Source organism: Cardiocondyla obscurior, linkage group LG19, assembly GCF_019399895.1.
Source record: "Cardiocondyla obscurior isolate alpha-2009 linkage group LG19, Cobs3.1, whole genome shotgun sequence".
NCBI lineage: Eukaryota > Metazoa > Arthropoda > Insecta > Hymenoptera > Formicidae > Cardiocondyla > Cardiocondyla obscurior.
Window position 1 is genome coordinate 2,516,520 of NC_091882.1, and position 16,466 is coordinate 2,532,985.

General features: G+C 48.3%; 1 protein-coding gene across 3 annotated transcripts in view; it reads right to left on the bottom strand.

Moving 5' to 3' along the window:
• Positions 1 to 16,228, bottom strand: part of LOC139109890 (uncharacterized) — a 109,442-nt gene extending 93,214 nt beyond the window's left edge. Inside the window, exon 1 of one of the 3 annotated variants that reach the window (XM_070669305.1) lies at positions 15,412 to 16,228. Coding sequence is in view for 2 of the 3 variants with exons in the window: in XM_070669304.1 (XP_070525405.1) it covers positions 4,696 to 4,705 (10 nt within the window). In the remaining variant the exon portion in view is untranslated. Of the gene's footprint in view, positions 1 to 4,695; positions 5,575 to 15,411 lie in introns of those variants that run through there. The other 2 variants (XM_070669304.1, XM_070669306.1) reach the window with 2 other exon arrangements.
• Positions 16,229 to 16,466: the final 238 nt, after the last annotated feature.

The window sequence follows — 16,466 nt, forward strand, 5'->3', positions numbered from 1 at the left end:
CTTGAAAAAAAAATTTTTATTATTAAATATAAGTTTAGAAAACTATTTTTTTTTTTTTTTTAATGAGATACGATTTACAAACGTTAATACCGTAATCTCGATGGCTATTTCGCGGCAAAGGTAATACGTACTGGGCCAACGCGATTTCACCGCGATCGTTACCGTTCGTACCGTCATTTTCATGCCTCCTCCGTCGTTTTTTCTTTTTTTTTTTTTTTATCGCGATCGTCCGCGTTTCTCGTCGCGGCGTACACGGGACGAGCGGCATAATCGTCCGCACGGCCTGGAAAGGCCGGCGCGAGATCGCGCGCGGTCGAGATTCCGCTCGTTCTTACGCGGCGAGAGAGCATATATACGAGAGGCTATAGATTACTGTTTTATGCCGCGATGAAACTATCTCTAGGCTAGGTGCGGCCTGGCACGTTCGCCTGCCCAGGCCGACGAAAAGGAAAAAGCCACCGCAGATTTCCCTCGCGCCTCTCCACGAAACCGTTCAGCCGCGGCGGCGAGCAAGCTACGCTTCGTAACGCTCCGGGCCGCGGCGCGCACAGGTACCATTGGCGGCACGGCGGTTTCAAACTTAAGGCCGCGGTTGCGTTCCTTTATCACGATGGTTTTGCCATCACCGCCGCTAGAAAGGAACGCGGCCTCGTGCATTTACCCGCGGATCATAAAGCACGCCGTAACCGTACTATTCGCACCGACTTTGCCGTGCGTCTCGCCGATATCCGGTGCATAAAATCGATATAAAAAAAAGGGTCTACAAATATTTGACCTAGTAAAGAAAAATCGACGGGCGAAGCGTACTTCGCAATCGCGGCGCAAATTGAAATTTTTTTTTAATAACAATAATAATAATAAAGGAATGAAAAAAGACTTTTTCTTTTTTTTTTTATGTGTTATTTAAGATTTAAATTCCTATCAGCGGTTTTCTAACTTATGGCGAAATGTCGAACGCGCGGCGTAGTGCGTTTTTTAAACGAGAAATATTCAACAAACTTTAAAAACAAACAGAGTTCGCTCAATCGATCCGTAAATTCCAGCGCCGCGGGAAAACACATCGAGGAAACAAAACGTCGTCCGTTCTCCTGCCGCACAAGCTCCGCACGACCGTGAAACAATCGAGTTTGCGGGAATGATCGCTCACAATGTAATGGGATTTTCTTTTGCACCGTGACTCACGCGCCTTTGCACGGAGTCCGTATTGAGAACGAAAGGAATTAGAGCGAACACGAGCCGACCGACGTTCCCGTTGAAGTTCGCCCTTCGCCACTCGCCTAAGCTCGCCCTCTCGCCGATGTTTTCAACTCTCTCGCGCGTTAATAAGGACTTTTTTCACGCCTGTTTGCACGTGTCGCCGAACCTGGCGTCTATTAATGGCAAAAAGCCCGAAAGGAAAACGGGTGTCCGTCGATTATACGTCGCGTTTGTATATTCACGATTGAGCAAGTCGAATATTCTCACGCCACGTGTAAGACAGTCTGGTGCCTTTCCGGGCATTTATTTTTCCGTGTAGATTATATTAAAATTAAATAATTAACCAAGTTCCTCAGCGGCTTCGGAGACTCGTTCACTTACGAAGGCTCCGTAAACGAAATTTCCAAGTCGATACGGTTAATCGTGATTCATGCCCGTTTCAATCGATTACAGCGAGCGAGCGAGCAACAAGGTCGGGTGAAAAGAGTCCGAATTGAATACTGAAATCATCGCGGGAGAAACGTAACGGATGAAAGACCAAAGACGAGAAAGGAACAAGCACGTGGCGTGGGAGTTCACGGGGATGGAGCGAAGGGAATGAACGAGCACGCGTTGTGGGCGGACCTCAAGGTGGTGGTGGAGGTTAAAGAGGCGGCGTTGGTAGGAGCTACTTCGATAAAACCAAGAACTGCGAAAGCATAACGCCAGGCATCAATTTCTAAATGTATCGAGTCGTCAAAGCTGCCGGTCGTGCGGGTATCGACGGAGAAAAAATCTCGGCCGCTAAAGGATTCAACGCGAAGGACGTGTTTTAACGCGGCGCCGCCGAGTACATCGAGATCGAAAGAGCCTCTGCGGGAGAACGGATGCCGCGGTACTCTCTTTCGCCCCCGACGCGAGGGCTCTCCCCCGAAAGCTATTAATTTCAGACTCCGCGAAAAGTCACCGTCTCGCCACCGTGATTACAGGCTATCGGGACGTTCCTGAAAATTTCGATCATCCGCCGGAGGGGGGTATCCTGGAATTAAGGGAATTACGCCCGGCACGATAATTCAGGAGGTGGATGGAATCGCACATTGAAACCTAATTTACATTTTCCTACGTATTAAGAGATTGAGGAGGCCTGTAATTGGAGTTCGTGAGGTAACGTGTAATTTCTATGTGAGTTTCACCTAACGAGACCTTTCAGGCTCAGGTGGGTTAAACGCGGCGTTAAGAAACGTTCCGCGAAGCAGGAAACGAGGCACGCGGGTAGGAATCATTCTGCGCGCCCGCGAATAATGACGTGTCGCGACAATTTTCCAGTTATTATGCCCTGCCACGGCGTTTCCGGCGAAATCGCCGGCAAAAACTAACGAGGCGAGCCATAAATCATTCCGCCGCGTCGCGCTTCGTATCTAGAATCAAATAGCCGAGTTTATTAAGTTAACCCTTCGCAATTCAGCGAGCGTAATGGCACGAGAGTAACCGTTCTATTTAAATTTAATCGCAAATCGTAGACAATTTTCGCAATCGGAATACTAATAAAACGGAATACTCCACGGAGTATTAACATACTTCGCATTATTATTATTACATTATTATACTTTAAAATACTTCGAATCAAATTATAATAGTAATAAAAAAAATATATATATAAAAAAAATAAAAAAAAATAAAAAAAACCCGAGCGCGAAATCATATTTGCGTTTCCGTCTTCGAGCGCGATGATCTACTAATCGATTTCTACCTTTCTGTCCTCTCGGAGCCAGATTTACATAATGTTAGCATCAACCGCGTCTGATTGCTCGTAATTAGCGACACGTAGCGTGCGCCCACGTCGGGTCACCGATGCACAGAACGGACGAAGAAGGAGAGAGCGATCCCCGTTAACGAACCGTGGTGTAAGGTCATTCGTGAGCCGGCGCGTGACCCACGATACCTACGCACGTATGTGCACCCACGCGCGAATGAGATGTATACGCAACCTTCCTCGCCGCGTAATCAAGGGAACGATTCACTCGGTAATTGTAATGCAAACCGAGGCTACCGGTGCGACTCTCTTCATTAACGACGGTATTTACGAATTCGACTCGAACGTCAGCATTGATCGTCATCGAATGTCGCTCGGATCAATTGAGTTCATTGCTAAACTGTTCGCGGAAAAACGTAACGTTTTCTCGTAAACGTGAAATATGTAAAAAGAAAAAAAAAAAAAATGAAAAACGCTTCTTCGTGGCAAAAAGATCGTACTATGGAGCCTCTCGTAAATAATTGATTATTACCTTGTGAGGTCAATCGGCGCGCTTCTGCGAAACGCATTTGCGGCACAAGTGCGTGCCGCAGAATTATGTCATTAGGAGTTAATTTTTCTCCGTTACTTTAGATTCGTTTATGGATCATTAAGCGATTTGCGGGACGGCTGCGTAGCTGCTCGCGATTCCTCGGAAAGAGCGCGCTTGATTGCTCGTCATTCCCGTTTTATTTACGATTATCCGGGAACGACGACGCCACGGCCGCGGGTAATTAAAGCCGCATCCCGACACGGCTCTCATAAAGGGACGTATCGCCTTTACAACGTCGAACGAGAGCGCGCGCGCGCCCGTTAAAGCATCTGACGAACCCACGGAGTAGCTAATCGCGCGAATCGATACTAAACGCGTGACACTGACCCTGGGAGACACGCGATAACGAGTGCGGCTGTCGTTTATAATACGACGCGACGGATGGATGTCATACGCGCAGGTTCTGCGAGGTCGAATGAAAGCTTTGACCCGGGCTTTAATGTAACGTCTCGAATCGTGTCGAAAAGGTTGGCAGAGCCGTTCGGCGCCGGGCCTGAACGAATAGAATAAAAGTGCGCCGCTCGCGTATTTCGCGATGACGATTCAATCCCCCGACGTCTTTATCGTGACGAATTCCGCGCACGTTGCCGCGACAACGTTCCGTTTGATCCCCCAACTCGGTTACGTGCACGCGATAAAACGAGTTTATTGCCGGCACTCCGAATAATTTATCGTCATTGTCTCCGTCGGGCCACGACCGTAATGTGCAATAGTGATTTTCAAGGGGGAGGGAGGAGGGGGAGGGACATTACGCGGGCTGTGCCGTTATTGTGTAGTAATGGCGATTTACGAGCGATTGCCGGGGCGTCAGAAGGAGCGTACTCTTGTTAATAGCGAGTAGGATAACTCAGCCGACAATACGCGAGATAAGGCGCGCTTATATGACAATGAGCGTCATCGCTGCTACGACCCGTGACATTAATCACATAGACAATTCACCTTATACTCTGTTAATGTATCAACGTTGCAAAAAAAAATAAAAATATATTGATTTACTGAAGTAAAGAAATGTCCTAATTAATTTTTCTTTATAAATTATTTAAGAAAACCTACTTTTACTGCTTTATTTTATTTTTATTAGTTTTTTTATTTTTAATATTTTATTTTACTTAGTTTTATTTTATTTTATTTTTTTAGAAAATAAAAAAAATTAATTAAAAGTATCACCGTTTACCCATTATCATTCTCCTCCCTCGACCGACGGTTCCGCTCGAAAGCACGAAAGCCGCATTATTTTTGCCACAATCGCAACGTAATACGCGTCGTCCACAGCGGATGCACCCGCGACACAGAAGGCATATTCGACGCCGCAAAGGGAGACACGTAGCACGATCACACCGGGGAATGCGCGAGGAGTCTCGTGGCGACCGAAAATTCGTTTCACGGGTTCCCTCTTTTCCCTTTCGAATTTGTCCCGGACCCGCCGACCGGCTCTCTCGTTCGCCGCCGAGAGCCTCGCACTCGAGTCGGTCACGAAGTAGAGACGGGGCTCTAGGTGCGCTTGGTAGTGGTCTGCACGGGGTCTCGAGATAGGCTGGAAGGGGGATAAGGTCGAAGGTCAGGGTTATGCCGTACGACCCGCGACCTCTGACCCTCTCGATCCCTCCGACCCGGCTCCGACCAGCGCACGTTCTCTCCGTCTCTTTCCCGCAACCTCTCTTCCTTTCTCCTACGTTCTTCTCCTACTACTAACTACTACGAGCCGTTTCCTTCTCCTCGCGCCCGCGGCTCCGTTTCTCGCTCTTTCTCTATCTCGCCTCCCTATCCTTTCTTTTTCCTCTCTCAAATGTCAGCTGGCGCGGCAGCCGCACAATGCGAGTTATACATGTATGCAAGGCATACGTATGTATGAACAGCGAAAAGCCGGCGCACACTCGAAGAATGCGTACGGGCAGAAATACATATGAGCTCCTTCATCTCTTCCAGTTTCTTTAATTTTTTTTTTTATGACGCTACGTTTAACTTTATTAACAGCCGCTTGTTCTTTTAAGACGCATTCCCATCCTCTTTTTTTTTTTTACAAAACAACGGAATATGTTTCATTAAATAAAATTTATAAATATCCCGCGTAATACAACAGAGAGAAAAAAAAAAAAATCCGAAACAATATGCGAACTTTAAAAAATAATAACAATGTGTAATTCATTACGTAATAACAAAACGCGATCTTAGCATCTGTTGCGTCGAGATAATATCTTTTTTTCTCTCTCTCTCTCTCTCTTTTCTCTTTACGCGACGATAATTGCATTTGCTTATCCCGAACACATCCTGGTGCGTGAAAGTGAGCCGCTTAATATGGACGTGTGTGCGGAAGACCCCCGGCTTCGGACCTCTGAACTATGACCCTCCCGCATCGAGACCGTCGGCGGTAGCGAGCCGGCCGGCCGGCCGGCAGGCTCGTGCAAGCTGAAAAATTTCATGCTACGCGCGTGAATGTGGCCAATTACAATCGAAGTGCCCATTATCTCATCAAGACTGTTTTGGCTTCGCCTTCGTCGGCGTACGATGTGCGCGCCGTTACAGGCGTTAAGATTGATTCATTATGCCCTCCGCTCCAGCCTATACGCGAAAGATACACTCGTTAAGACACTTCTTCGCCGCTGCTTTTCCTGTCTCGGCCGTGCGCAGCGGAATGCGCCGTTCGTCCGTAATTAGGGATGTTACCGCAGAGAGGAATCGCGATGCTCGCGTAAAAGAAAAAAAAAGAGAGAGAGAGAGAGAGAAATTGAAAATTAACCGCGCGCATTATCCGAAATTAACGCGGAATTAATCGAAATTAACTCGGTTGTCCGAGGCGAATTAGCATTTTTTCTAATAATCCGGAATAATGAATAAAAAAAAAAGCTGAATCGCCTTGGCCGTTGACTCGCGACCCCGCATCTGAAGCAATCGCCGCAAGCCGATCGGCTACTTTGATCGGAAGGAAACTTTCGCGCTCTACGCGCGTAATTGTGGCCTATTACTATGGAACTATCCATTACATCATTGCGATTTTTCTTGGTTGCCCTCGCGTTGCATTGCCAGAGGGAGTGGGCTTGATCTTACTTAATGTCTTACCTACATAATATAAGCTATTATTTGTGCATTTTTAAAAATATTAAACTGAATAACAAATCTCTATTAAAAAAAAAAAAAAAAAAAGATGGAGAGATTTTATTGTTGCCTGGTTTAACGTAAAAGAATTAAAAATAAATAACACGCAAAAAATGTGTTCTGTAACGTCTGGTATTAAAAAAAAAAAAAAAGGAATGCTATCCCCTAACGTGTCAATATCAAATAAATTAATATACATTAATCTCTCGTTAAAAAAAATTAAAATAAAATTTATTATAATAATTCTTTAAATTAAATAAATGCAGGTAAGACAGTAGCGCGAATCAATTAGCAGTAAGACGTATTATTCATGTACGAAAAGATATTTCTCGTGTTTCTATAAAGCTCCCTGTGACCAGTCTTCTCTTACAAAAAAAAAAAAGAGAGAGAAAAAAAAAGGAAGAAAATATTGGTGTACAATTTTCATTTCGACTGTTGCATCGTTCCTGTCGACGGCGCTAATTTTGAAAACGAAATAAATCGGACCCGAGCAAACGTGCCGTAACTTTATTAAACAGATGATAGCGATTAATACACCCCAATAAATACTCCCGCCCGATATAAATCGCGAAAAAAAAATAAAAAAAAGAGAGAAAGAAAGAGAAAGAGAGAGAAAAAGTGCAGACACGAGGAGAGAGATCGAGGAGTCACACGCACGGGCTCACGCGGCGTGCACGATCGCACGCGCTTGGCAATCTTGCCGATTCCCCGAGTCACGAAAGCCGAAAGACGGGTAAATCCGCCGTGAAGCGATGAAATGAGAGAGCCCTACGACCTGCAAGCGTGGTTATTACTACCATAACGCAACCTCTACATACGATCAATTACGTAAAAGTCTAAATTAATTTTTCTTTCATCTCGGTATTTCTCCTCGACAAAACGTCGCGAGCCTTCCTCCAAATTTTCGTTCGCGTTAAATCCAAGTGCGCGCGGCACTTTATCAATTGCAAAGAAATATACATAAGAAATACGTTTTTCGTAGTTAAAATTAAATTCGCGTATCCGAATATTTGCACAGCGTTTCGTGAATCCAGCCGTCCCGTGACGACCCGCGGTCGTCCAGAGAATCCGTATTTACGACACGCGAAGCTCCCCGGTTCCAAGTTTCAATCCCGTCCGGTCCGGCGTTAATCATATACGGCGGGCTACCACGTAAAAGCACCGGACCTCGCGAATTGATGATTCCTAATTAAGGTTCGGCGGCACAATTAATGAGACGCGCACCGTTAATTGCGACGATCAATAAAGACAGAGGCGGGGGTGAGGAAGGACGGGAGGGCGGTGTCGCTCGATAAATGTTTTCGTGCTACCGTACGTATGTACGTGCCTCTTCGCGGACTCGCCATCAGGGACCCCGAGTGTCCCTTCCCCCTCCCCCCCTCCCCGACCCTCCCCCGAACCCCGCGGAGGGGCCTACGGTCCGCGCCGTCGGAATTTCTCAATTCGATTTCCGTTCGGAGCGCTCATTAATTGCGGCCAGCTCCTTAAGAGGCGAAACGAAAGCACCGTGCCGCGATGCACTCGAATCGCGCTTTCTTAATTGGATCGCGAGCGCGATGCATATTCGTTCGACGAATCGATATGTTTTTTTTCTTTTCTTTTTCTTTTTATTTTTCTTTTTTATTTTTTTTTTCTACCCGACGTGTTTTGCAAACTTCGTTCTACGAGACACGATAATCTCACATTCAGAAACATGGATTCGTGTTATAATTTGTAGGTATGTATGTACTACTACTACTTCAGAATTTTCATAAGAATGTCTATCTTCGGATAAGTTAGAATTTGCGAGTCGCCGATAAAAATATTTGCATCTTGTAAGTTAAAGAGAGCATTTTTTTAAATTGACGTTATTAAAAGTATTTTTTATCTTATTTTAATACACGCCTACAATAACGCGGACACATTTACATGTGCAGATCGTCCCACCCGCTTATATACCGAGACGCTTGCGATCTTATCTGTCTCTAAAATAACAGCACTCGATAGTACGTCTTCGGAATCAGTGGAGCGACCGTCGAAGTGTGCAAAATCCTATTCACGAGAAGCGGCCGTATCGGAAATTTAAAATCGTCAACAACAAGAGGCGGGGGAAGGGGAAGGGAGTCTCGTCTGCGGCCGCGCGACAAGTCGGCTTCTTTTTTGACGAGAAAGGATTCCGCTGATTCGAGACGAATAAATTCCAACCGTGACAAAAGAAGGACGCTCTCATGTGAGGCCTAATAGCCTCAGTCTGGCTACCGCAACGGAAGGACAAGCAGACGGACGGGCGAGCCGACTGCTCCGTATTCTCCGCTCTTGGAAGTCGAAATAACGAACGGGGGCGCGGGGGTTCCTGCCTCCAACGCGGTCAATCCGCAGGATCACGTCGTTTGTCAGGACGCCACGCATGCCCGGGCCATCTCGTCCCGCCAGAGGCCAGAAATCAGAGCGGTACGCGATCTTGTCTCGAAACGTTTCGCGGTACCGGGCCATGTAAATGAAAAAATGTAAATTGGCCCAATTGCCTTTATGGATCGCGTGGCCCTTCGGCTACGACGGGCCCGTAACCCTCCCTGCGTCCACGAACCCAGAAAAAAAAGAGATCCGCGACTGCGAGATGCACCTGCGTAACGCAGATGCATCTCGAAATTCGGTAGCGCGTTTGCATTAGTCGCGGTTGTAAAACAAAGATCGCGTTGCGGCGTTTAAGGGGAGGGAACGGGCGAGTAGTTTTTGGTTTCGTAAATAAAAAATTTCTCATTACGTTTCGTATAAGGCTAACAGCTTTACGCTTAGAAACGGTGGGCAAAATAATCCCGAATACCGAGAATAATTCTTTTGTTATGCCGTCGGACGGACGGCTTACGAAAGTCGAGTGATATAAAAGCTTGCTTGTAAATCGAATAAACTTTTATCCGGCCAGTGATAAAAATTCAACGTTAGCGATCGAAAGTACAATATATCGACACCGTGTTATGAATAAAAAATATAAATCACGGCCGTCCTTACCGATCACGGCTTTTCGGTACCTCTGGTAAATCGAAAGCGAAAGAAAAGGATCTAAAAAGCAAGACAGACCGCGAAGACGGAGGGGGAGAGGAGGGGGCGGGTGAATGAGAAAAAGAGGAAGACGCGGCCTTTCGCTAGACTGAAGAGACAATGCCATTGTTTTTAGACTTCAAAGGGATCTGGCCGCTCGCGAACTGGGCCTTTGCTCTTGCCGTCGTCCCTAAATTCTTCTACGTCAACCCGCGGTCCCCGTAAACCGCGAATCCCGCTTCGGACCTCTCGTCCTCCACCTACCGATCCGACGCTACCTCTTACCATTCTCTGCATTATGTACGAACGCGGCTCGAGGGGACGTTCGTTAACCCTCCCGAGGAGAACACGAGTTCCGCCCGTACCATCCTGCAATTTCTCCTTTCCGCGATTCTGTGTCCTTGCGGCGGGATGTTAATCGGGGAGCCGCTTAATTGATCGCCCGGAGGGAATGCCGAGGGGTGGACCAGCCGCGGGAACGTATCTCTTATACCGCTGTAATTGAGCGAGTGCTCCGAATTTGAAAACGTCGTCTCGCAAACGATTATAAAAACGGAAAAAAATATATCGTTATCGACGACAAACGTTTCGAACGGACGGCCGGGCCGGTGGGTCCGAGCGGGCGCGAAAAATTGTGCCCGGGCAGCCTTTATCCACGGTCGCCGCTGTTTCGTAGACCACGCGTAACCGCGTTTATGACACACTTTCGCCGTTCGCACGCGATATCGGGGCGAAAGAGCGGCGTATTCGGGGAGCTACATCCGGAGGGAGGAGGGGGAGGGGAAGAAAGGGACGCGCGAAGGCGGACCTCACCGAGGTGCATCCGCAGAAGCCGGCGGGCAAAAGCACGGTAATTGCTGCGCTGGCGCGGCCTTCGCTCCAATAAGCTATACCATATGCTCTCGAGAGATACAGCGGGACATGGAGGAGCGTGTGGCTGTAAAGGCGGCGGCGAACGGAAGAAGAAGCGAGTTCTCTCCCCGAGAAAGAAAGTAAGAGACAAAGAGAGAGAAAGAGAGATCCGTACACTCCCTTCTCTCGCACTGTCCGCTAACGCGAGCGGCGCGTACGTTCTCCTCTCGCGCGTATGTAAATGCGTATTGTCTTACGTCGCCGATAAAAAGACCTCCGCCGTGCTGGCTGCATTACCGTCGCCCGCAGTATATTAGCCCTTTGATTTATACCGGATTGCCATATAAGCCCTACAATGTCTTTCGACGAGGCGAAGGTGTACGCGAGACCTTGATAACTGCGAGGAGCTGCTCTAAATCGTAAAGACGCCAATGTTTTCACCGTGATTGGAAAATTCGTTTCTTTCGGACAGGATTTTTATTTTCTCCCTCCCGCTGCGCATTTAATTATTACGTTGCGGTAAGTAAAAAATGTATAGATTACTTTAAATTTTTCTTTATATTAAATTTAACAAATTAAAAAAAAATTGTTATCTCTTGTTACATTTATACTGTCAAATTGACATGAAATAGTTTAACACGCGATGGCTCCGTTTATTTGCAAAACGCGCCGCGGTAGCACGTGGTAAATTGTTCTGCCTTATACGTAAACCGGCTGGATTCTTTATGGAAATATTGATTATCGCGATCTTGATGAATTTCGCGTCTGTGAAGCGCCGACACCGCGCGCAGAAGCACACTTCCATCTGGAAACGAGAAACGAGGCACGAAATAAGGAATCGTGTGGCGTTTCACGGCTATTGCGGCGCAACGGGGCGCTAAAACTCTTATCTGGCTAATTTAAGGTGCACGCTTTTCTTTACTTTCCAAGGCGGATCTACGCCGCGCGCATAATGTCTAATATGGTCGAGAAACGGTACGCGAAACAATGCGGGCATAATGCACCCGCGAGCTAATTTGCATGCTCGCGGGAATATCAGCGCGTTTGCATCGTGCAATTAATAAATTTGTCCGACTTCTACATTATTCATGAGACGAGACTCTCTGCCTTCGCTGTTATTACCTTTGGCCTAGTCTTTTCTTTCTCTCGCTTTACACAACGTGCTTGGAATATCTATATCACGATTGGCGAACCAGAACGAAAACGCTGCGAGATTAGCAATCATAGAAAATTGTTTTGTTCTTTCGAACTAATATTATAACCGATGTTAATGATACGAATCTTAATTCACTTCACGTTCCGTCTTTTATCAATTACAGAACCGAAACGGGGAATAATAAATTGGCACGTTTTAATTACAAGGGGAGAAACAAAAATATATATATCGCGCGAGCAGAGGCTTTTATTACTGGTATCAACCGAATTCTGTTTTTCGTGCAGAGTCCTACGGCGTGTCTACAAGTGTGAGACACAAGGGCGGCCTATTGCCGCCTTATAATAAGACAGTATCACGTGAACGAGCGGCGTCGGTCTTTGCCACAGAAGGCGGTCTCCGAACAATGGGCCTGAATATCCCGGTTGAGGCCCGCTTCTCCGGCAGCGGCGTTACTTGTAACAAGAACCACTCTTTCTCTCTCTCTTTCTCTCTCGCCGCGCGGGCAAAGCGATGCGGCGCGCGGAGGAACGTGAACGGAGGGGGCCACGGGTGGAGGAGCAATGCACGCCATATATCAACATCGTACCGATAACGAGGTCCCCAGGAGGCTACCGGTCGCGGAGGACGACGACGGGCGACGACGACGACCGAGCTGCCGAGCGCCACGGCCGCTTCGGTTCGCCACACGAACTCCGCGGTGTTACCAGGACCTGCTCTCTCAGGGATCCCCGCTGAGGTCCCGAGCGATGAAAAAGCGGCGGACGCGTCCCCACGAAACGCCAGACACGTCGCGCAATAATTTACGACGTTTACCGCATCGGATTCGTTCGAGTCGCGCGCAGCCGCTATCTCTCTCTCTCGGAAACCCGTCCCGCGATTCACGGCCGCGGCCGCAATTTTCGCGGTTTCCGCTGGAAGAACCGTGAAATTCGCTGTCCACCGAATATATTCAGGCGCGGTATAATTTTTCTAGTAAAAACGTCTCTAACGAACGAGCCCTCGCGTACTTCCCGGCCGAACAAGAGAAATTCAATTTTCACGAACAATGGCGAAATCGTGCGAGGTAATCATCGACGTGGCCGGCGTGAACGATCGGCCAGGGCGAGGGAAGGAAGTACGAAGGCCGGGGATGGGACGAGAGGGTGGGCGTGAGACGAGGGGAGAACGAGGGGGGGGGAGAGCCGACAGAGTGGCGAAGTCACCGCGGCGTGGCAAGCTTGGGGCCCGACTCGCGGTGCACCGGGACAAAAACCCGGTGTTGGTTTAACTGGCTCGCGCGGGTTATGATGAGAAATGTAATTTAAATTATCCACGCTTTTTGTTCGCGGCGCGCTTTTTTTTTTTCTTTCTTTTTTTTCTGACGTGACAATCACCGGCGAAAGCACCGGGCGACGGAGACCGAAACGGAGGTGGTATAAAGGGAGCCGCGGCGAGGATCGGTTCCCCGGGGCCTGGTTTCGACGGAAACCTGTCGAGAGAAAGCGAACGCGTAAGGAATATTACGGTAGTGCGAACGAGAGGGAGCGTATTTCCCCTCGGTGAATAAAATTGTAACTACCTGCCGCGTAACTACGATAATGCGCTTTCTTACGCAACGCGGCTTCCTGTCGACGACGAGCGACGCAACTGCTCGCGTGGGTCTTTAGATGAACGGCGGACACTCCATCGTTATGTTTACCATTTCACAAATCCTATGTTCCGTGTAACCTAATGATGTAAGACGTCGGCTAAGCGTAGGTGTGCCTCGGACTAGAAAAAATTCTTGCCCGCACAAAAATGTACATATGATCATCGGTAGACGCGTTTATTTTGCATTTCTATCATTACCGCGTGAGATTAATATTCGAGGATATTAATTCGATATTATTCAATTATGAAAAAAAAAAAAAATAAAAAATAATCTACTACAAGCTGCGGCATGTAAGATATTAAATAATCTCACAAAAACATCTGTTACTCTTCGCGAAACGATTAACGTTAAGTATTTTCCAATCGTCAGATTTACTGTACGGAGCAAATTTCGCGATAACGCCTGCTCGTTAAACACAGGAAAAGCGCGCCTTGAAACGTCATTACGTTAATGACTCGCGCGGAGATGCGCGGCGATACCGGTCAACGCGCGTTAGGAATAATTACCGGCGGTAACGAATATTAAAAGTTAAAACCCGCAGTTCAAAGTGAAATAAACGAAAGCCGCGCGCCTCCGTGCTCCGTTCACCTCGCGGATTCCCGCGGGCAATTAATTTTTCCGAGTCGGAGGCAGACCGTACGCACCACGCGGCTGGGCGTGTAACAGTGCCCGACCGGTCGCTGGTCCCCGCGGCCCGAGGTAATGGGACTTAATGCAACGTGGAAAAGCTCGTGAATGAGTTGCGTGACACGTAGGAGAGGTTTGCGGGGCCCCCATGCGAAGATCCGCGTGACTCCGCGCGTCTTATATCGCGTAGGGAACCTGGACTTCCTGTCCGCGCGCTCACATGTCCGACTCCCAACCATTATAGCATCATCTACTACCGCCCGTCGTTGTGGGAGAGTAAGCATCGCTCACACGTCACGTTATGTGACCGCTCGAGTGAACGTAGAGACCCTCTCATCTTCGTCTCCGCGGTCTTCCTCTCCTTTTCCTATTCCTCCCGTCCGCTTTTTCTTCCGCTTCGATCCTCCACCTTCGCTCTCCTCCTCCCACCCCTCGTTCGCCGACTCTCTCATTCAGCTTTGCATTCTGCCATTCACGAGCTACGCCGGGGACTCACGTGCTGTGCACGCCGGCCGCGATTTTCTTGCCGGACGGACGCGGAGATGCGGCGGACGGCGATCGTCCTTTTTTTTCTTTCTTTCTTTCTTTTTTTTTTTAACTCTTTTCTTTTTCAAGAGTTGCACGCGGGAAATAAATTGCGACGGCAGATTTGTGTCCGGAAACAACCGCCGGCTCGGCTGTCACGCAGACCTCGGCTTTCGGACGTATTGGAATACTCGTGTGAATCGAAACGCGCCGCCCTAACGACCGTTTCGCGGCGCTCGTCACTGCGTACCGAGCGAAGACGCAACGCGTAGGAAGCGTTCGGGCATTAAAGAAACTATCTTTCGCCGTTAGACGATAATTCGGAGTCTGTTCATTCGCGGGGCCTCTGCGGAGACTAACGAACGCGCTTCTCTTCTGCGGGACGAGTTGTTCAATTACGACGCATCTCGCGAGATCGTTCGCTTCTCGCGATTGTATTCCGCGTGTTAATTTACTACCGAGCTAAAATAACTGACGAGCGAAATATAACAAAGATATCAGAGGGAGAGGGCGTTAGGGAGACGGATATTTGCCTCGGGATTACGATCTTAAATCATATTCCGATTGTTGCCGCGGTCGACGAGTGTCGGTTACACGTGTAACACTTACGTTTACGATCATACGCCCGTCGCAATTACGTTCGCGTCCAGTGACACGAGGCGCTACAAATATTATTTTATGATATGCCGACTGCATCGTGAGAGTGACCACAATGGTCCTGCGCTCGCTTATGACCAATTTGCGTTAGATTTATTACGACCTGAGCGGCAGGCACTAACAAGACGAATCGAATGCGTTTTCTGTGATTTATTGGATCGATACGAAACTTCTATATTACCCATGATACTTTTAATTTCGTAAATTAATTATGAGAGTATATTAAATATTTTTTTTTAATTAGAATATTTTTATATTGAAAGATTTTTGGCGCAACATTTTTATTTTTGATTAACAAATTGAATATTTAATTGATTTAATATTTCGCTTACCTTGGAGATGTTTCACTGTCGCCCGATGCCTTCCTTCGGCCGCCTCCTCCTCTCAGCTTCCATCGCAGCTCCTCTCAGCTTCGATCGTAGTTCCTCTCAGCTTCCATCGTAGGTCCTCTCAGCTTCCATCGTAGTTCCTCTCGACGACCGCTGCTCTCGTACGCACACACACACGCACTTAGCACTCGCGACGCGGCCGAATGCAATCGCGCGCGTTTCATTCGGCAGGAAAATCGTGGCCGGCCACGGGAATTATCGAGTCGACGTAAAGTTCAGAGTTCGTTCAGAGTTCGTCCATTCTACCGGAGCATCGTCGGCGATTATCGCGGGAAGCCGTTGCACGGTTAATGGCGGATCCGGTCTTCTTTACGACGCACGATGCCGTCGATCATCGATTGACTTCAGGGTTCATGTGCGAGTGCGATGGGCGAGCTCGGAATACGCGGAGAAGGTCCGCGGAGGTACGGTCGGGTGCTTGAATTCCGATGGCGATCAATTTTCACGAAGTCGCCGAGAAAATACTACGTCACGCCTCGTCTGATCTTGAGGGGAGTGTCCTGCTGACGAGTCGGAGGAGTGTCGCGGGTGAGAAGCGCGACGCACGAACGGTAGTCACCCCGGCCACTCAGAGTCTATTCGGCAAGTGCGACGCGCGGGGGGCGGAGGATCACACGCACGGACGGCACTCGCGGTTAATCTCCACGACTTCCTACGCATTTCATTCCGACTCACCGACGCCGCGATCAAGTTCCGCGATCGAACTGATTAACGATTAACTACCAGGGCAGCCAACGGCACGGCGTTGTCCCCGACGACGGAAGTACGAAACGAAACTCCTGGTGGCAGCATTGTGAGCATCCCGCGCAAAAGTATTCGACGATGCTTCAATACGACAATGAGGTTACATACTTCTTGGCGGGCGTTGCGAGTTTTCCTTAATCGACGGTACGGCCGGGTGCTTAGATTCCGATGGCGATCAATTTCCACGAGGTCGCCGAGAAAGTACTACGTCACGCCTCGCCTGATCTTGAGGGTCGGGTCTTGTTGACGAGTCA